At 39.9% G+C, this 21,877-nt stretch overlaps 2 protein-coding genes, 1 long non-coding RNA gene and 3 other non-coding genes across 13 annotated transcripts; 5 read left to right on the top strand and 1 right to left on the bottom strand.

The window, feature by feature from the left end:
• The first annotated feature begins 901 nt into the window (after positions 1-901).
• Positions 902-4,220, top strand: LOC139298979 (uncharacterized). 8 transcript variants are annotated; one of them, XR_011598767.1, is made up of 9 exons: positions 902-960; positions 1,191-1,284; positions 1,989-2,062; positions 2,241-2,281; positions 2,526-2,569; positions 2,814-2,857; positions 3,472-3,519; positions 3,906-3,959; positions 4,063-4,220. It is a non-coding gene; the product is annotated as an uncharacterized lncRNA (long non-coding RNA). The 8 variants fall into 8 exon arrangements; XR_011598766.1 differs by having other exon boundaries at positions 2,529-2,569; XR_011598762.1 differs by having other exon boundaries at positions 2,244-2,281.
• LOC139299537 (small nucleolar RNA SNORD52) lies at positions 2,328-2,396 on the top strand. The gene has a single exon (XR_011598822.1). It is a non-coding gene; the product is annotated as a small nucleolar RNA SNORD52 (small nucleolar RNA).
• LOC139299538 (small nucleolar RNA SNORD52) lies at positions 2,616-2,684 on the top strand. The gene has a single exon (XR_011598823.1). It is a non-coding gene; the product is annotated as a small nucleolar RNA SNORD52 (small nucleolar RNA).
• Positions 2,904-2,972, top strand: LOC139299539 (small nucleolar RNA SNORD52). Its single transcript, XR_011598824.1, has one exon. It is a non-coding gene; the product is annotated as a small nucleolar RNA SNORD52 (small nucleolar RNA).
• A 1,760-nt stretch (positions 4,221-5,980) lies between the features above and the next one.
• c16h6orf47 (chromosome 16 C6orf47 homolog) lies at positions 5,981-6,895 on the top strand. The gene has a single exon (XM_070922105.1). The coding sequence runs from the start codon at positions 5,981-5,983 to the stop codon at positions 6,893-6,895; it is 915 nt and encodes a 304-aa protein (XP_070778206.1).
• An 11,067-nt stretch (positions 6,896-17,962) lies between these two features.
• ppp1r11 (protein phosphatase 1, regulatory (inhibitor) subunit 11) lies at positions 17,963-21,652 on the bottom strand. The gene is made up of 3 exons (XM_070922256.1): positions 21,460-21,652; positions 20,269-20,377; positions 17,963-18,662 (listed from the first exon to the last, which is right to left on the bottom strand). The coding sequence occupies exons 1-3, from the start codon at positions 21,535-21,537 to the stop codon at positions 18,478-18,480; spliced, it is 372 nt and encodes a 123-aa protein (XP_070778357.1). The 5' UTR covers positions 21,538-21,652; the 3' UTR covers positions 17,963-18,477.
• Between the last annotated feature and the right edge of the window lie 225 nt (positions 21,653-21,877).

Raw genomic sequence — 21,877 nt, forward strand, 5'->3', positions numbered from 1 at the left:
AAATATTGGACCCATTTTTCACAAGCCACATATCTTCCGAACATTTTGACACTAAAATGGCATTTTTCAGACGGACCAATCTGGAGAAAATTAACTTTGTTCGAGACCTGTCGCTGTCTCAGCAACACATTCTCGCAAGATTTGGCAGCACAGCTATCAGGCTTGTTTGAGATGAGCTGCGGCTTGACTCGAAAGTAGGGTTAGAATTAAAGAAAATAAAACAAGTGGCAAAATAAGGCGGCGGAGAGGTAACCACGTCAATTTAGGAAACAGGAAGTGTATACCTTTTTTATTATTAACAAACAGCTTGGTGAACATACAAAACATACATAAACAGATAATGCCAGGTGATCAGAAACAGACAGAAATCATAAATCAACACATACAGAAATGTTATACAGGGTACATCGGTACAAGGCTTTAATAGCTTTCCTATTTTTAGAATATAGGCTTGACGTAATGTATTGTTTGAATTAATTTTCAAAAATTTAAAAAGATGGTTTATGATGGGGAAACGTAGATTTATGAATATGTGATTTTGCAAGTAATGAAATCAAATTGACGATATACTATTGTTTTCTTTTGGCAGAAGGGTAAGTAAAAAACAAACAACCAATATATTTTCATAAGAAAAAGAAAATTCTGAATCAATATATTGGGAAATAAATGTACAGATATCTTGCCAAAAAATACAAGAGTGGGAACAAGACCAAAATAGATGTCATAAACCTTCTGGCGAAAAAGAGCAGTCAATTGTATACCATTTCATACCGTTGACGAAGATTGTAATGCGTCATCTTCTGTTATAGAGTATCTTTGTGTAGGCTTACTATCAATTTCGGTGAACGTGAGAAACAGGCAATATTCTGGTCACCAAAAGCCTGCGGCGCTGTGAAGGACCCGCGTATATAAGCGTCGGGCGAACTACTGTTCAGCCTCTGCTTGGTGACTTTTTGCGAGGTAGGTTAACGTCAGAAATTATAATGGCTCATAGGAAACAATGGAAGGCAAATATAAATGCCTTTTCGTCTTTTACTCATGGGCATTGTAGACGTATATAGTGTTAGTCGGACTAAATGGGACGGAAAGCAGCATCTGAAGTGCTTATTCCATTGTCAGCACGTGGCATGGCGATAAGTCTTAACACTGTAACGCCAATGTTGATGAGTTGATGGATTGTTCTCTTACAGACAGTAAAATGAGTCTCCTCGATGAGTCTGCTAAACCGAAGACTAAGCGTCTATGGAACTCTTGGAGAACCACGTTTCCAGATGGATGAAAACGGTGAGTGGTTAGAAGGCCATGGTGGTTTAGAGAAACTTTGGGCTAAGCGATGCAACTTTAACAGCTGTAGTATTCGGGAAAATAACGTTTAACGTTACGCTGTTAATCACTGGATATAGATTTCAGTACAAATTACACACCCAGAAACGAAATGGCAGTAAAAGTGAGGACACTGGTGTTAGCTAGGGTTGCAGCACCCTCTGCAGGACATAAGTGAAGTTTTTAGAAATGCAGAGGTTATGTAAATTACCCAGTGCAGTCCCACCCCCAATAATTGTGACTAGGCAGTTATTTATTTATTTGTAGCGAAATTAAATCTTCATGGACTTCATGCCTAGTTGCTGTACAAAAACAATTTGATAGATTAAAAAAACGTGAAATGTGTGCTACAGTTGGCTCCCCCCTTCATGTGGAGGTGTCCTTTTAGCAAGACACTGAACCCTAAGTTGCCCCCGATGGAGACCAGCACCTCGCATGGCAGCTCGGTCGCCATCGGTGTGTGAATGGGTGAATGAGACAGTGAAGGTTGACGAGCACTGCATAAATGAGATAATTTACCATTTACAGCCATGTGCAGCCAAAGTATTGATTATAGTGACCGTGATCGTGTGTTCATGAGACTAACACAATTAAACAACAAATAAATTTTTAACAGCATACAAACACATGACTGTGTAATGAGATGATCTACTCTACTTTTTCAGGAGCACAGGAACACAATTTTCTTAGACTGCTGAGTACTGTATTGCTACCTTGAGTCTACAGCCATGAGCTGAGGGTGAGTATCAGGATGAGATGCTGTGAAAACAAATATGCTACTATGATGATTCACTAGACTAGAGTCTCTGATTATACCATGAAGCTCTTTCACAGTGCACTGAGCATGCATATTACTGATTCTCAAAACAAACTAAAAAGATTAGACCTGGTTCTAATACAGTTTTCTCTCTCCTCAGCAGGTGTTTCTACCAGGGCTAGTAGATGGAGACGGCTCTATGTAAGTCTGGGATCTAAAAGCCTTCGTTTTTTGCTCTTCTGTTATGTGGAATGATGATTTCATAGACTAGAGTCTCTGAGAAAATCATGAAGATGTCTTCACAGTGCACTGACCACATAACCAGACAAGTGATATGATCTGATTTTTACCATGCTTCTCAGTGTACTGAGCATGCATATTACTTATTCTCAAAACAAACTGTAAAGATTAGACTTTGTTCTAAAACTGTTTTCTCTCTACTCAGCAGGTGTTTCTACCAGGGCTAGTACATGGAGACCCCTCTTCTCTGTAAGTCTGGGACCTAAAAGCCTCCGTTTTGTGCTCTTCTGTTATGTGGAATGATGATTTCATAGACTAGAGTCTCTGAGAAAATCATGAAGATGTCTTCACAGTGCACTGACCACATAACCAGACAAGTGATATGATCTGATTTTTACCATGCTTCTCAGTGTACTGAGCATGCATATTACTTATTCTCAAAACAAACTGTAAAGATTAGACCTTGTTCTAAAACTGTTTTCTCTCTACTCAGCAGGTGTTTCTACCAGGGCTAGTACATGGAGACCCCTCTTCTCTGTAAGTCTGGGACCTAAAAGCCTCCGTTTTGTGCTCTTCTGTTATGTGGAATGATGATTTCATAGACTAGAGTCTCTGAGAAAATCATGAAGATGTCTTCACAGTGCACTGACCACATAACCAGACAAGAGATGGCATGTTATAACTAATTAATTGCAAACATGTAGACTTTATCATACAGCTGGACTTGCGCTGACACATAAGGACCAATGGGCTTAATGTTTGTGCTGCATCACTTAAATGTAATTTTGATAGTAGATGCATATAATTCATTGGATTACCCATCTCAAAGGTGCCCAAGTCAAATTACAACAAATGTTCTTACCCTTATGTATAATTAAGACATGCAGACCGTACTACGGCTTATTTCTGCTGCCACCTCAATACAATGGAGGTGAATTAAGGTTTTTGAAACATTGTAAAAACTCATCACCTAGTTATCTGGAACCTTAGAACGATTTCCATAGACTTTCTTTGTTAAAGTAGTTTTACCAGCTGTGTTTCAAAGCCTGAAGTGTGATTGCAATAAATTGGCTAATGCATCCAAACACACTGGAGTGGGCCCTGAACCTCTTTTGGCATGCTGTTTTTATTGATGTAAATTTGTCTTGTAGGTTGTCCACTCATTGACAGAAAGGAGATGGTGTGACTGTTCCACCGCTGTAAGTACAAACTTCTCAGGAAGTAAAGCCCCTTAAGATGTGCAGCATGTAGGGTTTAAATCATGTGATGGGCATCACCATTGGTCTTGGACAATCTTATTTCAAAAGCATTGTGGGATGAGTAATGACTTTGCCAAAAGTCTATCTAGGACTATACTGGGCTAACATTGCAGAGAAGTGATGTAATAAAATGAGGCTTAGAAGGGCTTTTATTTTGTAGCACTTGTGTCTGAGTTTGGTCAATGATGATGCAGTTATTTGGTTCAACTGATTTTCAACTGAAGTCTACTCGCAGCGCACTGAGACACTCAGACAGTTAGTGCTTCTGGTGTGTGTGTGTGTGTGCTGTAATTTTGACGTAATCACTGATATTTCTATCGTGTCAGGTCAGACTGTGGCAGCCCAAACTGGATGAAATTCAGACTAGATGAATGGACCAGGTTAGTATTGATGAGATGGTGTCAATACTTGTCTTTAGGATGAATGACTCTGAAGTCCAAGGTAGTGAGACATTAACCCTAAGCTTTATTGTCCCCTTTACAGGTGCTTCATCTAAGGAGTTGGGACTGCTACAAGCTTCAAAGATGGTCAGCCTGTGAAAATGGGCTGAGAGTTTGCCCCCCCCTTTCTGTAAAATGCTTTTAACCCTTGATGTGCAGATGTATTTAAGGACATTTGTAAATAAATGATTGAACACGCAAGGACTTGAGGCTTTTTTTCCCTAGTGAATGCTGGTTGATTGCCCCTTGAATTGTACAGTTTGAGTTATGGCTGAGTATTTCTGACTTTGAACTGCTATTATGTCAACTCTATAGTTATGTTGCAAATCATGATTTTACATACTAAACATGATCTAGATATGATAGAAATAAAAATTAACTGGCTGTTGGAAAGTAGTTCAACTCATTACACCACCTGTTGCATAATGCTGCTTACACAATGCATGGGAGGGACTGATGCGTAATAAGATTTTGTTTAACGCTTGGCGTACATCTAACTTGCGTACTAAAAATTCGTAAAATGAACTAGAGTGCATGCGTATACGCTGCATTTTAGCGTGATATGGCCAACTGTATATGGGCTGATATGATTTCTGATTTGTAATTGAGCCAATATGAAGAGGCGTGTCCTATCTGTTCAGTGCAATAGTAATTTTTGATATTGATGCACTGGGTCACAGGAAGCTATTTGCAACAAAACTGCCATTGTTTTCCGCTAAAATATCCATGTAAGATAACTCAATTGCACATTAGCAATCAAAACAAGTGTGCTACATGAGACCAATTTAGTATAATTTCAGCACGAAGGTACTTTAGGCTACTACAAAGGCCTTAGCATGAATTGGTCAACCATGGTTTTATTTTGAAGGGTAAGACCGAACCGGTAGTCCGTCGTCTTTGTTCTCGTAATTAGGTAAACGTTTCAGGCAACCTGGCAGGCGGATCTATCGCTTGTGTTTTTGCTGGATAGCAGTACCGTGAATAGTACCTGTCGGGAGTACACGTTGGTTTGAGCTGACTTTATAGTCAAACCGCAAAAGATAAACGCGTTGGTGTGTTGACAACGCGGCATCCAGAAGTTTACAAACTTTGCGTGTCGAGTTATTTGATGCTAACAAGGATGGCTAACTTAGCTATGGTCTGAGAGACAAACTCAAGCTAACGTCCCCGAAGGTGAGCATTTCTCCATTATCAGATTAGCTGCCGTGCTTTAGAAACACAGAGAAGTCGAAAAATGTCTTCCCGAAATGTGTTAGCAAACGTAAGACCAGCTGACGTTAGTTGCTAACCAATCATACTTTACAGTAAAAGCCTGCAGGTTAGCTAAGTCAACTATCAAGAACAGGGTAACATGAACGCTAACTCGCATTGCTGTTGACGTGGTATTGGAAGAAAGATTTAATGCTTGAACCAACTATAAACGTCTCTTCTTTTATTTGCAGATTTGAGGAGTGAAGCAATGACTTTCAGGAGACTGGAAAAGTTCAGCACGTTTGTCAAGCAGTAACGTTGACGTTAGTTGGCTGACGTTATTGAGCTGAAGCCTTGGTCAACCTCAATTTACAGACTTGTAGCTAGCCGGTGCTAACTTGTTCATTAAGCATATCTTAAGGTATTGTTGAGCTACTGAAAGCAACCTTGGCAGCTCCGAAGGTTGCCAGGTTAAACCAAAGGCACCTAGACGAGAAACTTAACTTAGAAATGCTGTAATTCCATTCAGGGAAAGGGTTATTAAGTAATGTAAGGAGGGGTCACCCCTTGTTTCTGTTTAACTGCTACAACGCACCCACAGGTGTGTCTATGCCCTGAGGACAAGTATTGCAACTTAACAACTGAACTGCCAGTTCATGCATGCTTTTCCAGTAAGCTCACAGGGCTGCCCAGCTAACTGAAGCAAGGGGAGCCGAGAACTGAGTGTCTGCTAGTTTTAGTTCAACTCCCAACAAGCTCAGTTAGAAAGTATGACAGCTGTGGTAGGCAGAGCATGGGGGTGGGTGCGCTCATGGACCAACAGTGCCGTGTCAGAGAATACCACAACAGTGATAGCCGAGGGCCAGAAGCATGGCTGCGGCAGTCAGGGCCTCAGGGGATGGACCTCCTGGATCTGGGGAGGGTGGAGACGTCAAAGTGACCAGAGTAGTTCAGTAGAGGAGTACTGGGAGGCGCAGGAGAAGCTGCAGCCCATGGAAATTGAAGACCTTGGCGCAGGAAAACAGGAGATGGAGGCAAATTCAGAGAAGGTTTCTAGATGGTGGATTAAATATCTCCCAACTTCTTACCTACCGTGGCCAAGAAAAACGGAGCCAATCGGACAAAGACGACAGAAACGTTATGGTCAGTGTGGAGATCATGATATTGATGGGGACTTTTCTGACTATGGAACGCCTCCTCCGTCTCCTACACCTCCTTCCTCTCAGCTGACATCTCCTTTCCGATTCTTTGCGCACAACTGGAAGATGGAAATCCTACCAGAGCACCACGAAATCTGTTTCAACTTCCTCCGCCATTTGTTTGACCTGTTTGTTGTTGGCTTCCTGTGGACTGTGTCGCCCCCTGCCAAGCTGATCCTGGAGGTGTTAGGGGTCCAGGGAGCACTGAGGCTGTGGTTTCATGGTATGGCCATGTTTTTTGTCTCCACAGTTGGAATGGGAGGATTACTCTGGTTAATTCAGGAGTATCTCCCTCAGTTTGCCTTGATCTATGGCATCATACAGGCATTGGTGATCTCTGTCAGTGTTCGGCAGAGTGTGATCCTCGGCGTAGAGGAAGAAAAAGCAGAAAAGGATGAGGAGAGCAATGACACTGATGAAATGAAAGACAATAGGGAATATAATGAAAAGCTTGTGTCTGTTAAGGACAAGGTGAAGACAAGTTAAACTTAAGGTAAGCCCTTTCATTCACATTTACCCAATTCTGATTTTTTTCCCCCCTCTGACAGGTTGCATTAGTGTTTTGTTGTTATGACTGCATAAGTTGAGTTGGAATCACAAAAACTCCCAACCCAAAACCATTACATCACTATGTAAAAACGTTGAACAATAGGAGCAGCTGAAGCTGTAGCATTGTCACTGTAGGTCGTCTAGCATAGGTCAGCTCGGTCAGTTGAAGGTCTGCACAGGTTTTGGTGAACCTCAAACCTCCAGGCTGTATAATGAATCTGGATGAGCCCTGCTCATGGGCTGTAGGCCCCTCATCATGTGCAGTGTGAGGGTATTTCCTTCACAAAGGATTTGATGAAAACCGGTATGAATTTTGGATCGTGTCAAATGCCTGCAATTGATTAAGTCCAGATTTGTCTGGTGGGTTTTATTAGTCTTTGTGGACTATTAGACATTTGTGGAATGCAGCCAAGTACATTTAGTCAAGTGCTGTATATGTCTGCTGATAAGTAATAACAAATTTCAGTATAGAAATGCCAAACTAGGTTTGATGTAATTTAGAAACCGTGTCTCGATGACATAGTTTGTCCACCAGAGCACTGACATGTTGCTTTGTCAACTGTAAAACGCCCCACTCAGTATGTATCTTGGTCACAATTAATTTTAGGCATCTCTATCAAGATTGTTTATGTTTTTAAGAAAATTGTATAGCAGTATTATATAACATATTTTGTATGTCTCCAAATATCAATATCAGTTTTGGCCCCGTTTGTCAAAAACGGCTTGTTTCAGACAGAGGGGGGAACTGAGGGGCTGCAGAAAGGGCCAGGAGAAGATACGTAAGAACTTTTTATGAACGGTGAATTGTGCAAAGCTACTCTAGTGGAGTCCTAGACTAAAAATATAGAGCTGAAATTAGCATAATATGGGACCTTTTAAGTCATCAGTAGTGATAGCCTCGCTGTCGTCATCTTGGTTTTGAGGAACCATATTTGGACGAGAGGGTGGAGCTGGGGATCTGAGAACCCAAAGACACTATGCACACCTATACTGGCAACCTCACTGCGCCTGGCTATGCCGCACGAAGTAACAGCTACCAAAGTTAAAAAGTTAGCTTGTTTTTTTTCTCTTCCAGTAAAGTTTGACAAACCTGGAGGTTGGTTTCCTGGCTGACTGATCGTGTTTCTTGACCTGTACTTTCTCTCAGTGATGTCTCAGTGTTCCCAGAGATTACAGCGTTATTATTACCGATAGACATGATGGCAAAACTAAGGCAAAAGTTGAAATGGTGCAGAATTATTCTTTTTGAGGTAACTATTCACACTCTTAAAAATGTTCTACATGGTCTTATCAAAGTAAAGGCCATCAGAAATGTTGCTGCTTTGTTTTACACACATTTTACTTTTGATAATTTCAGCAAAACAAATATATAAAGAGTTACTTAGAACACATAACAACGGAATTGTGAAAACTAGCAACATTTTCTTATGACATTTACTTTGACAAAGCACTGAAGACTTGCCGTGTCCCGTAGAAGCAGTGCACTGTTAGGGGAATTCAAATTCTAAAAGTTAAAAACGGTTGGTGAATCCAAACAATGTGCAGAAAGGTGCAGTCTTCAGTAGTTTCGTATTGATAGGTCCATATTTGACCTAGTTTTGATCATAGCGCCGGGTGTGCAGTTTACCAGAACAAAAAGCCAGCACCAGCTCCGTCTGTGCACACCCACCACTGGTCAGAGTGCTGTGTTTTCCAGATTAGTCGTTTATTAAGAGAGTTGTGTCTTTTCCACAGGCGGTGAGAAGTTGCTGTCTATTCAGGAGTCCACCAGTATCCTCAAGTGGCATCACAACAGTGGGACTACACAGAGAGACTGTTTCACTACACCACTGTCTTCTGCAGTGCGACTTAAGAATTCTATTGTACACTCATTACAAACTCATAGAAGTTGTACTTATGTCACTTTATGTTCAACACTATTGATCTGTATTTTATAGATGTCTGTCCTCACTTGATCTTAATGCTGGCAAAACAAGCACTTGGATGTACTTTCACGTGCGCAATTGCCTGCAAGGATTATGTTGCAACCATTGTAGTCCATTCGGGGCTGCCAGTTGAGGCGATCTTGACCAATTCCAAAGCTTTTGGTAACTATTACTCATTCAGACACCAAAATCTGTGAAAATAGGGCCCAGGTTTAAGAATACCGGAATTTCCCTTTAAGGGAACACTTGCCTTTGGTGCATCCTGGGTGAGAAGAAATGAACGAATTTGAACCCAGAAACAACCAAATACACAGCCTGAATTAGCAGAAATGTTAGGCATCACCGCCAGGAGGAAAGAAATGCAAACCGATACAAACCACGGCATTAAAACACACACACACAAAAAAACTATGGTTAAAAGAAAACATTGTAGGGGATTGAAAGAAGCAGTGCTTTCTGGCAGAGGAGTCTTCAGATAGCCTCGCTGTGCAAAGGCACAGACGTTCAGACAAGCCTTAGTGCTACAGAAATATCACAGTGCCCCTGACAGTCAAAAGGGTAAGAAATGCTTTTTGAAGGAACAAATTCTCACTACTATAATAAATGTCTCTCGCATAAGCAGTTTTAGAGCAGCTCCTAATGTTTGGTTTGTTCAGACTGTGTTCACTCCCTATGGGGTAAGCTTGAGAAGTCCATATTAAGTGAATTTGGAATTAAAAGGTTCTATCCAATTTGGAGTGCAGTTTTAGCCATAGACTGTCGCGTCACTCTGTTGGGAAGCTTGAATTTTTGAGTTTTTTTGTTTTTTTTTTACCATCTTTGTCACTTAAGGTACAGTTGAATTACGCATCACCCCTGCAAATATTTATCTTGAGTAATCTTTAATTTAAGTGAAACGATACTCATACGATCTCCAGCTGGTTCCGGTAGACTCTTGGTCCATCGTCCTTTGTTCAACTTTGACCTGCGAATTCACATGGTTGACCACTAGAAACTCTGACACACTGTTTGAAGCAGCAGGCTGGGAGGAACGGGAAGTATCGACCACCGCTGACCTATAGAATTAGACACCTGTCAATCAAGCACACCCACACTACAAAATATACCGTATTTAAAGCCATAAGATCTTCTTTACTCTTTGACCTCAAATTGTGATTCTTGATCTAAAATGGCTATTGTTACCGCACAATAGCCACAGAGGAAGTGGCTTCAGCACTCAGCTGTGATTGCTGCTTATTCTCAACTATAAATCTACAAATGCTTTTCATGACCTGTTTTGTACTTATATATTGAACAGAAAAAGGAGGGTGTCACAGCAAAATGACCTGTGGAAGAGGCATTTCCTGTGAACGTTAACACATACTGTATATGAACTATGTTACATTGAGATTTCCTCAAATATGAACTCCTTAAGAACATGGCACTATCATTGTTGCTTGTTGTAGAAGGTATGTGCTTAGAAATTCTAATTGATAAAATACCAGCAGCACATTTTAATGTGTTCTCTGTACACACTTGTTTTGTTTTTGTTTTTTGCCTTTTGTCATTTTCTGTGCCATGATGTTGCTTGTTTAAAACTTTACTGGGAATGTAGGCCACACTTACTCTCCACAAGTATGTGTTTTTATGGATTTTTACTTGTCATGCTTTAGAATAAAAGGCACAAAAATGGAAGACCAAACATCAAATTTGGTTTTAGTGCACAATTGCATGTTTTGCACCCAACACTCCTTACCTGTATCACAGCCTGTAAGATGTGGAAGCCTGTGGCTGACAATATTGAAATGACTCAAACGTTATTGTCCATTGGTGTGCACAGGATGTGTGACAAAGTAAACTACTGCCAAATTAAAATTAAAACTTGACTGACAAACACTGCCATAATAACATGAAATTGAATGTAAAAATAGTTTCAATTTCAAATTGGCAGACAATGGTGACTAATTCAAATAAAATGTAAATGGTCTTTTTCATGGTCAATTTAATAATAGTTGATTTTGACAGATTTCATGAGAGGCCTGTAAGCTTTCTGCCATTCTCTAATGAGTAAGCTAAAATCGGGTAATTAAAAAAAAGTCCTTGAAACAGTCCAGAGAGTAGTTTTATTGTCAAGTTTAGGTTTCACATTGTCTGCCAATTTGAAAAAAAATAGTCCATTTCACTCTCAATTTCATTGCTACTATGGTTATGGTAAGGCTATTCTAAGGACTACACTGAGAATTGTGATTTGTCAGTATTGATGCATTTTCAAACATTGAAATTTGATTTCAAGATTGTAATTTTAATTGTTTCATATGTACACACGTGGAATATGAAATTATAATTTCATTATAAGGTTTCATTTTAATATTGGAAGCTACAGACGTCCACAGTAAGGATGTCTAACGATCTTATATTGCACCGTATTTGTATTAACTATTTTGAGTCCCAAGGAGGTAACACAATGTGTACAACTCTTTGTTGCCTTTTATTCATTGTTTGCTTATTTGGAGCTTTTATTGCAGTGGTATTAATGCTGAGAATCCCTTGTAAATAAAGCTATTTTTTATATGAGCATCAAACACACCTAACAAGTGCGGGATCACTGTAGCTAAAGAAACTGTCCTGCTTCCTTTTAATAAGGAGGAAAGACCTCACTGATACCCATGGTGTGATTTTTAACTTGGAGGAAGTCAAGGAAGAACCTGCTGTGACCTATTACTGTACATCTAATTTATAGCCACTTTGAACCCAACACTACACTGAGGTTAAATGCTCCCACTGGCTAAATAAAAGGGATGTTCTTTTATTCGATTGTCTGCTTGTCTTGGTTTTGATTTCCCACTTCATTCGTTGAAATTCCACATGAAATGAAATCACGTCATGTTGACTATGCTGGGGGATTGACCTTTTCAGTAGAACCAATACAGAGAGTATAGAGGCAACCTAAAGTGTCTCCAGCCAAAGGAGAGCCTTAACAGTGTTAAAGGACCACACTGGTGGTTTTGCATGTTGTAGCCAGCCAAATTTCAAAAGATTACATTCAATTATTTTTGAACATGTTTTCCTACCTTCCTAGCCATTAAGTTGCCATTTATTTCAGTATGGTTTATAAATCATGCCTGCTTTAACAGGCAAATCATATGTCATATGTGTCATATTGTGTAACAGTGATGTGGTGAAAGCAGACATGATGTTTGAGTGATAGATTACCTAACTCGAGCAATTTCCAAGTAGCAGCTGTAGCAGGTCAATATTGGGTGCAGCATTACCCCATTAAACATCTACATCTGTACTTAATTATGATGGGAAAATGTCCTCCACTATCTCAGATTGCTAGAGTACCCTTTTTTGATTTTCCAGTTAGTCTCTGTACATTTCACATTAGCATGAAATGACATTCAGAAATTGAAAGAAAAAAAAAAAGGGAATCTGGCAGTTTCACAAATGATTATATCACCTTCTGGGGGCCTCAGGACATGGAGGCCTCTCTTAACCCCCCGGTTCCTGCATTGTGTACAGTATTTCCATACTACCTGCCCCCAGGTTTGCTGTGTGGTCATTTGATTAAACACAAGTTAATATAGGAGTATCCCCCATGTCAGCACAGTATCACCTTAAAATTTGATTGTGACAGTTGGACCTTTTTCATTTCATTTCATTTATACAGTCACTTGGTGGCAGTGGAAAAAGAAAAAAGAAAAACTGATTTATTATCACTTTGTAAAAATATTAGCATTAATTTGGAGTCGTGTTTGTGTCAAATCTGATTAATTTAAGACCAATATCCACTCTCCTCTTAGCTCTAGTTTGGGCTCCACCAACTCCTGAGAAAAATATATCTGGCTCTTTAGCTGCTAAATGATCCACTATGTTCACCAGGTAGTCTCTAAACTTTGTCTGTCTGCTGTTTGGTGCTGGGCAGGTAGTGTGCACTGGCTTTTTACAGCTTTTTCCACTGAAAACATCTGCCTGCTGCTGGAAACCACCACTGTGACTGAAGCAAAAAAGTAAAGTAATGGCCCTAAAACCAAAATGAAAACATACAACCAAACCAAAACCAAAACATACAAGTTCTATAGAGCTGAGGGGAATTTCCCCCCCGGGGATCAATAAAGTAGTTCTGATTCTGATTCTGATTCTGGAACTGCAGAGTTGGTGATAACAGGTTTGTCACTATGAGCGACACCTTTCGCATTACGCATTTGATCCATTACACGTTAATCAAAAATGATTAGTGCAGATTTAAGGTCCTTATCATGTCAGTTGACAGTTGCATGTGCTATAGTAATGTATATCCCTACATTCCCAAACACAGTTACTGTGGAAAATCCCCTCCCACTCTAACCTTCCTCTCTACCTGTCTCTCTGCTTCCTGGATGGGCGGAGCCTCAGAATCAATATAGGCAGCCAGCGGATGAAGTAACATGCAAACAGTAAGCTAGTTAGTATCACGGAGCCAATGGTCCAAAACAGGTGGTAACGTTATTCTAAATATGACTGTAAATCGCAGTAAATCACCCTGGTGTATGTCACGTCACTGTTTTGGCTCAGTGCGGGCACGGGCAACAGGATGCTGGCTGCCGTTTACTTAGCGGCCACTGGTGTCAGTAAAAACGACTTCCTGAAAACTCCACATAGAACCTTTAAATATAAGCTTAAAACTCATCTCTTTGCTTTAACTTTCCAATTAGTACGTATCCTTCCACACCTCAGGCCTCGTACCTGTTACCACTTTACATCCAGTGGGTGAGTCTCAATTAATCTATTAATATGAGCACTTTAGTCCATTAGACATTAGGCCTGTCTCCTTCCCACGCCTCTGTGGTGAGGCTCAGATCCTACTTAGTGGGCGACAGTCGACCTCCTGGATCCCTCCTCTTCACTTTGCAGTGTTTTACAATCTACAGTCTTTTGGCATCATAATTGTATATGCTATGAATCGATTCTGTACACATGACATTTATTGCATGTCCGTCCGTCCTGGGAGGGGGTTCCCTCCTCTGTTTTTTTTCCCACGTTCCAATCGAGTGTCTAAGGACAGAGGGAGTTGTGTGGTGAACAGATTATAAAGCCCCCTGAGGCAAATTGTGATTTGTGATATTGGGCTATATGAATAAAATTCTGCAGGTTACCGTCTTTCAAGGGCACAGTTGCTTGATTGGTTTAAAGAAATACAAACAAGCCAGGGTGTTTTCTTATCCTATCTCAGAATGATAATGGGTTGAGATGGGTGTAGGTCTGGTTATGTAAGACTAGTCCTAACAGCCATTGAGTTGGTGATATTCCTGGAACCAGACTTTTTTTCCTAGGAGATATCAGTATTCCTTCAAGCGGAATATTCTTCAGTTACAATCAAAATTCCCAAATATCTATTGCCACACAGCAAAACTGAGGCTTTTGGGGGGGGGGGGGGTACTCCAGTTGGTAATCCATTTTTTTAGATGAGAAGAAATAGACGTTTTCTGTAATTCTATTATATCCTTAAGGCCACTGTGGGGACTGCAAAGGTATGCATGACCAACTAGTGTCGAACTCCTATGTAAGATATAACACATTTGTAAACCAGTTTAATCACAGTTCAAAACTTTAATTCAGATTATATCTGCTCGTTATGTTTAACAGTATATACAGAAAGGTGCATTACCAGTACAAGAACAATGTACATATATAACAATATCAATGTGTATAGATAGTACATAAAGTGGTGGCATAAATGAATTGAGTGTAATCCACACTACTGCCACATAACAAACATGGTCTGAAACTATAGAGGATGATGACGATGATGATGATGATGATGAGGCCTGTGTTTGGTGAGTTTTGGTCATAGCTGAGACATGAGTACAAAGCCTGAGCCAGCAGTCATGCACCTTCACCTCTCCTTTCATGTACACCACATTAGCTGTGATCCAGTTGCATGTGTATAGCCTGGTCAGGAATGGAACTCCTATCATAGAAGAGTCTCTTTTTTACTTCACATAAATAAAACAAGTCAGTCACAAATATACATCGTCTTTAAATAGAGTCAAATTGTAATTTTTTTTTTCTTTTTCTTTATGACAGACATGCAGCTGAATTTAATGGGAACCTGTAGGCGCTTCGTCCAAGGAGTTAAGCGAATGAGTGCATTAACAGAAATGAACTTCTCTCGTGTTGTCAATTCAACCATCCTCCTTTCTGCCATTTACCATCCTACACAAAGAGACAATTCCTCCTGATGCGAAAATGTTATCATTTCTAAGATTGTCCAGTGGATACATTGGATTTATCTAAAAATCAATCAAGCAAATGAAAAACCAGCAGAGGATTTAGAATCTAAAAATACCAACACTCCTCTGTTTATGAGGTTTCATCAAATCCAACGCTGTCACAAAATTAAACGACAAAAACAGAGTGATCTGCAATCAATCATTACAGCAAACTGACAATTGCAGCTCTGCAAAAACAATCAAAAGTTTTAACGCCAAAAGCTTTGAGTGAGGAGGTGAGTGCTAAACTGGCAGCCTTTGAACTTAGGCGACTGATTTTGACAGAACAAGCCACAGAAATAGCTCGCCACCCAGGCCCCCAATCTTCAGATGTAGTTTAACTAATCCAGACTTACATGATGTTAGCTAGATGAAGTCATCTTTCTAATTCTCATACAGCTAATTCAGCTCTTCTAGGCGGAGGGTACATTTTTCAATCTGACATGAAGTTGCGTCATGACAGCAAACTATTATTTTAAAAGCAACATGAATCAAAAGTCGAATCTGATCTATGGCTGACATGACTGATCATGTTTAAGATGCCATGTTTTGTGACTCCATTGTTTTCGCTGAGAAACTTTACAAGTTGAATTGGTCCCTTTTGCTCTTAGTAATTCAAAGGAAATTTGAAGCAGTCTTTTTTTTTTTAATGTGATGATTTCATCTCATAGTATTTGTAGCATGCATATGTACATGTGTTTATTGAGATTGACACATTGTTGGGAATTAAACTGATGATTATTACGCCAACAGATTTTGACATTTAGTAATGTCTATGTTCTCTTCTAAAAACAGTTTGGTAATGATATATTTCAAAGAAGTTTCCTGGAGAGAAGCTAATACAGTATAGCTAATAAGTGAATGGATAGATGTTGAATGGTATACTGTATTGCATACATTTGCATGTTCAGCTGGCCTGCTGTGCTCTGACTAAAGACTCAGGGTTACACAGGAAAATAGTTGGAATTAATTAATTGGAAGTGTACCAACTGAGCAGTGTTGCTTTTTCGCCTTTTATTAGTACCAAATGACGATGGGGTTTTTTTTCTCCAGAAAACCTTCTGAAAATTAGTAGGAAATTATGGATCTGAAAAACTATGCATGTACGAGGTTTACCTTGAAAGGGCTAGCTCGTGATCCGTTTAACAGAAGAAGGTGTTTAAGCTTTTGCAATTTTTTTTTACTTACGGGTTTGTCAATTAACAGGTTTCGCTTGAAAGAACAGAAAAATCCTGGATCACGTTATATCTTCGACAATAAAATCCATCGTCAATTTAGTTATACACATAAGAAGATCAGGACGGTGTTCCCCAAACATGTATTGAGTAACCCGGGTTTACGTGATGTTAACCAGCTAAGACAATTGTTAATTCTCATCCGGCCAACTTGGTCCTTCAGACACAGTAAGAGGTCTGATTTGTTTGTATAAATTGTACAAAATAATTTATATAGCTATTTTACTCTTAATTGTTGAAGTTGAAGTTTAATGACTTTTTGGGTTAACCCTCAAAGGTTCTAGTCATGATCCAGTAAGTTATCCACATATGAAGAACTGGGCCCAGGGCTGTGTTCTCTAACACTGACTACTTAGGTCTCAACAGATCATACTGATGGTGCTATGTGTAGTTATACTGTATTAGCCTTGTGTAATATGTTCTGTCAGCAATCGTCACATAAGTTGGCATTAACTTGAAAACTGGTCTACAAATCAGAAACACTCACTCAACTGAATATCAAAGTGAGATCTTTGTTGGCGTCCAGGTTTTCAATCCACTCTTCTAACTCTCACATACTGGTTTGTAATTGCAATGGTCGCCTGCATGTCAATTAGCAAAGTTAGAAGTAAGACCAGCAAATAAATAAATAAACAATGTGCTGTATTGTATACAATTAACTCTGCCACTTTGTCAAAAGGAAAACGCATAGCCAGACGACATGTTCCTAGCTCCTAACATACTGTATGCTGCGTTCCAGACATGCATCACAGTCACAAAGTCCAATACGCTGCTGGGGAAAGTGCAAAGTGACTATACTTCCAGTTGGAATTGCAAGCATGGAGTCTGGGCAAAGGTTTCTCAACTTTGCAGTGATACTGTGACATTATATTATTTTTCATGTTTTAGCTAATTCACAACAAATTAGACACTTCACATTACTGCTGATGACCATTTTCCAAAGCACTCCGAACTGTTTTATTTTTTTTTACTTGGCAGCCATTGATTTCCACTTATTTTACTAAAGTATAGAAATGCATACTTTTAAAAGAGACCCGAAGCTCTTCAACACTATCAGTGCCTGAAAATGGTCTGCAGTTATGTAATGTACATGAATGTGATTTGAAGTAAAAAGGTGAGGTTTAGTCCAATTCTATTTTCAGCACTGCATGTCCTTAAATTCACGTTTAAGGGTTACACTTAGCATTCCATGCTAATTATTTTAGCTGTTGAATTTTAAATTAGGCTAATAATCCATGTTGCTCAGTTTTTTTTTCCGACATGGTGACATCACTACACATCATACACCATATGAGTACGTCACTAGTGTTCTTAAATGTTTTTAGATTACTGCTGCTAATCATTTTCCAAAGCATACTACACTCTCTGAGGTTTCTTTTAATGATTTATTGTCCATACTGCCAGGCGATATAAAAAATCATGCTTGTAGAGGACTCGAAACTGATTATGTAATTTTTTTGTAATTCATCATTTCAGTTTTATTACTGGTTCATTCATTGGCATATATTTGTAAAGTGAATATCCTTTTGGACAACAACTCTGACAAAAATAAAAGCAAACATGATATTCACTGCGATGGATTACAAACCTCAAAGTTTATTGTCATAGCACAGTGAAATGAATGGAAAACAACGGGTGCATTTCAAATCCTACCATCCTACGAAATGCTCTGGAAAATGCTTAGCAGTGATGCATACTGTATGTGATTTGTAGGAAAAGGGCTGAATCATGCAAAAAGACTGGTGTGGCCCCTTTAAATTCTGTTATGATCACAGCATGTCTCCCTTGTGATAAGAGTTCAAAAGAAATTTGAAGGAATCGTTCCATGTTACAGTTGGCACAATACTGAGCATGCTTTTAGCTGTTGAGAGGAGAGCAGGTGAGCATTTTCAATTTGGCTAATTCCATAATCCATTTTGCTCTTTGTTTTTCAGGAGTACAGAGGCTGTAATCCTTCTCCAGCAGCTGGGAGTTTCTGACTCATGACTGGAACACAGCATCAGGTCTGCCTGTATCTCAGTGGTGGAACTAAACTAAAAAAATAAATAAAAAAAAGAGTGCAGTTTTGTAATCTGTCATTGTTAGGGGTGAGAAACCCCTCAGACCCCACAATCAGCCTGCAGTGCTAATTAGTGGGTGTGTGACCCTCCAGAATTTGGAGGCACTGTGGTACCCCCTCCCCCCCTCTGTCCATGGCCTCTCCTGCTGTGGCCCAGGATACAGTGAGCACTGCCACACCCTTCGTCGTCGTCGTCTCCCTCGCTTTCAGAGGACGACTCTCCGAACTGTCGGGGCTTCTCATAAATACAGCAGCCTGGAACACAACATACAGGATTAGAATTGATCCAGGTCATCTACATCCACAGTTGATGCCTTTACTGACTCATTGTAAACTCCTAATTCTCAAATTGAAAATCAAAAACACAACATGACACCTTGTTAAAACATTTCTGGTCAGAAATAGTAACTAAAACGGAAACGTGTCGTAAAAATAGCTTTTCAGCTGCTGTTTGATTTGATAAATCAAGTTGTGCAGCAGGACGGTGAGGCAGAGTTGTGTGTTAAGGAGGTTATTTACAAAAAATACATTATTTGAGTTCTAAAATATCAGAATTCTGAGATAAAATAATTTTATGACAACTTTTTCACCATACAACACCTTTTAACCCTGGGAATTTTTGATCAGTTTTCACTCATTGTCACAACATATCTTAACTACTTAATGCATGGCATGTATTGTTATTTTCAGAATTAGTTAGGTAGCCATCATTTGGCATGTCAATTGCACTATCAATCTTGTAGGACAGTTTTTTTTAATCATTTTTACGCAATTTGAAACTATTTTAGTTGTTTGTCTGCATGTCCATAGGGTTTCAACCCACAGTAAATATGTGCATATTAATGGACAGAGGAGAGTGTTCCAAGGATATATGAACCATGCTGATGAGACATTCTGAGCCTTAGTAAGAGAATGATACAAAATTAAAAAACGCTGTTGGTACTGTTTTACTTATTTCTATTTATATCTTATATCTTTCTTTGAGATTAAAAAAAAAACTTCAGGAGTTTTGAAACTTCAGTTCCAATCATGCTTTTGGGTGATATAAACCGGATGTTGCCGTTATACTTCCGCAGATTGCATCGTATTGCACCGACTCGTATCATGTGTGTATTGGATCGTCTTATAAGGGAGAGATGTACACCCCTTCTGAAGAGATAAAGTGAAATTGTTATAATTTTAAATTGAGTAAAAACAGTGTTTGAGTATTGCCTCGCGCAAACAACTAACTACCGCTAGCAGCCTGGCTAGTGTCCAAAGCTAGTAACAACCTTAAGAATCCCAATTTGAACTACAAAGCCCGATCTCAGTGCTGTGATAATATCAGAATAAAACATACGGTAGTATTAATAAGTACACAGGTTTTGGTCATTTACTGACCTAGTGGAAAGAATGAATGTTGAATGTTGGTTTGTTCCACCGTCCGCAATTTCCGGGGGATAGCTACCGGGGAAAACATAAGTGCTATCCTCTCTCTCTTTTTTTGAAGACCTTTATTGACACCTTATGTAAAAGCCATGGATGTACAAAGAGAGTGTTGAAAGCACTGTCCTCTTTCTGTTTTGGTTGTGCAATGGTTGACGTACTCCCTTTGGGCCGTGAATCTAGCCTCCATTTTCCCGGGAGATCAGACAGAATTGCACAGTGAGAGCGAGGCTTATAGGGCACCAATCAAAATGCACAACGGTGTCATTATTCTATAGCCATTGTATTGTGCAATTTACTTTGCATTTCATTTACTTCATAATGATAAGTTAAAGCAAAAAACTTGCCTATTGCCACTTTTTTAAAAGAAGTAAATAAAAAGTAACCGCTGCATCAATTACACTTCAGTGCGTCATGATGAGGAAGATGAACTCACACTTTGAAGACCTTCTTCCCAGGTGCTCATTGTCGACAGTGTCACTGGACCACTCCACCTTCTTCTCGGTCTTCCTCTTCCTCAGCTTGATTGTCAGGCTTCGTCCCTCCTGTTACACGAGAGAGGTCTTTCTGTAAGATACTGGACATCAAATGCAAACCAGACGTAGTGGTTTACTGTGTCACCACACAGCAAGAAGGTCCTGGGTCCAAACCCAACAAGAGCTGTCTCTATGTGGAGTTTTCATGTTCTCTCCATGTCTGTGTGGGTATGTGAATCTTCCCATTACCTGCTTTCCTAAAAGCAATGCCAAGTATCAAGTACTACCAACCCAAAGTTCTGGCTTGCAGCTCATGAACATGGGTCCTGGGCAAATGTGAATGATGATGCATAGGGGTAACGGTGTAAAAAAAATAGTTTGGTGACCCACTGTACAAGCTAATTTATCATCTTGAACACAGTGCAGCAACATCTTCATCATCTTGTCAATCATTGCACCATTAAGGTTTCACCAACTTAGTGGCTACCAGTGAGATTGAAACGATTTGTGGCAAGAAATATACTACATGGCCCAAAGTAGGTGGACACCTGACAGAAGTTCAGCAAAGGCAGCATAAAAGACAGCGGTGGCCACCACAGACTGATAGAACATCTGCAGCGTCTTGTTGCCGACGACGAAGCCTCCGCAGGAAGTAGAGCCGGCTCTGGCACTTCTTGTGCCCTGTGTTCCCAGCCCACTCTAGCCTGTGGTCGTATTGCTGCGATATCAGTACCAACAGGCAGACCTGAGTGCAATACCCAGTAAGTGTCCAGGTCCAGAACCGTACACGAACCTGCTCCAGAGAACCGCAAACTGGAGTTAACGTTAGTGATAATGCATAACGTCACATGAGAAAACTGACCACCAAAATACCAAATTATACGGTTGCTGGCATGTTAATAGTGCTTAGCTAACATCCTAACGGGTACTGTCATTTTAGGAGATTAACGCAACGAACACATTAGGCCTCGTGAATCTTCAGGCAGGGGCTGAAAGCCGTTTTATAATTTCAGGCACATAACATGAACGCTGTCTACAAGCACGCACGGCCTCATTGGCGCTGAAAGCAATTTAAAGTTTTTTGCACTCTGCAGTACCACTGGTTAGCAAAACTGTCAAAACGTCTCCACGACCCGCCCTTTATCATTTACCTGCTGGGGCGGCGGCGGTGTGTTAGTCTGAACAGTCTCCGTTATCGTCTCACTTGATGTCCCAGGAACCTCCGCCATACCAGGAGCTGCTTTGCTAACGCTACCGTTAGCTAGCTTTAAGATGTAGTTAAAGAACCGGAGTCGACTGTCAGTGATCGACAGTGCCTGTAATATAACGTTATGATAGCTACAATGACTGACCTTGGGTCTTTAAATCACATACAGCATTAAAATTGAAGGTTCTTGGAACCTCAAGATTAGGAGGTGCTGACCACTTTAGTGAGATGTGGCTAATAAAAAGTCAAACTCCAAAATGAGTTAGCTAGACTCAAAACGGAAGTTTAATGCTTTCACGTCAAAGCGTTCATCAGCGATCTGAATCATGGTGTAGCATATACAGAATGAATCACTGTGTTAT

Source organism: Enoplosus armatus, chromosome 16 (genome assembly GCF_043641665.1).
Source record: "Enoplosus armatus isolate fEnoArm2 chromosome 16, fEnoArm2.hap1, whole genome shotgun sequence".
Taxonomy (NCBI): Eukaryota; Metazoa; Chordata; class Actinopteri; order Centrarchiformes; family Enoplosidae; genus Enoplosus; species Enoplosus armatus.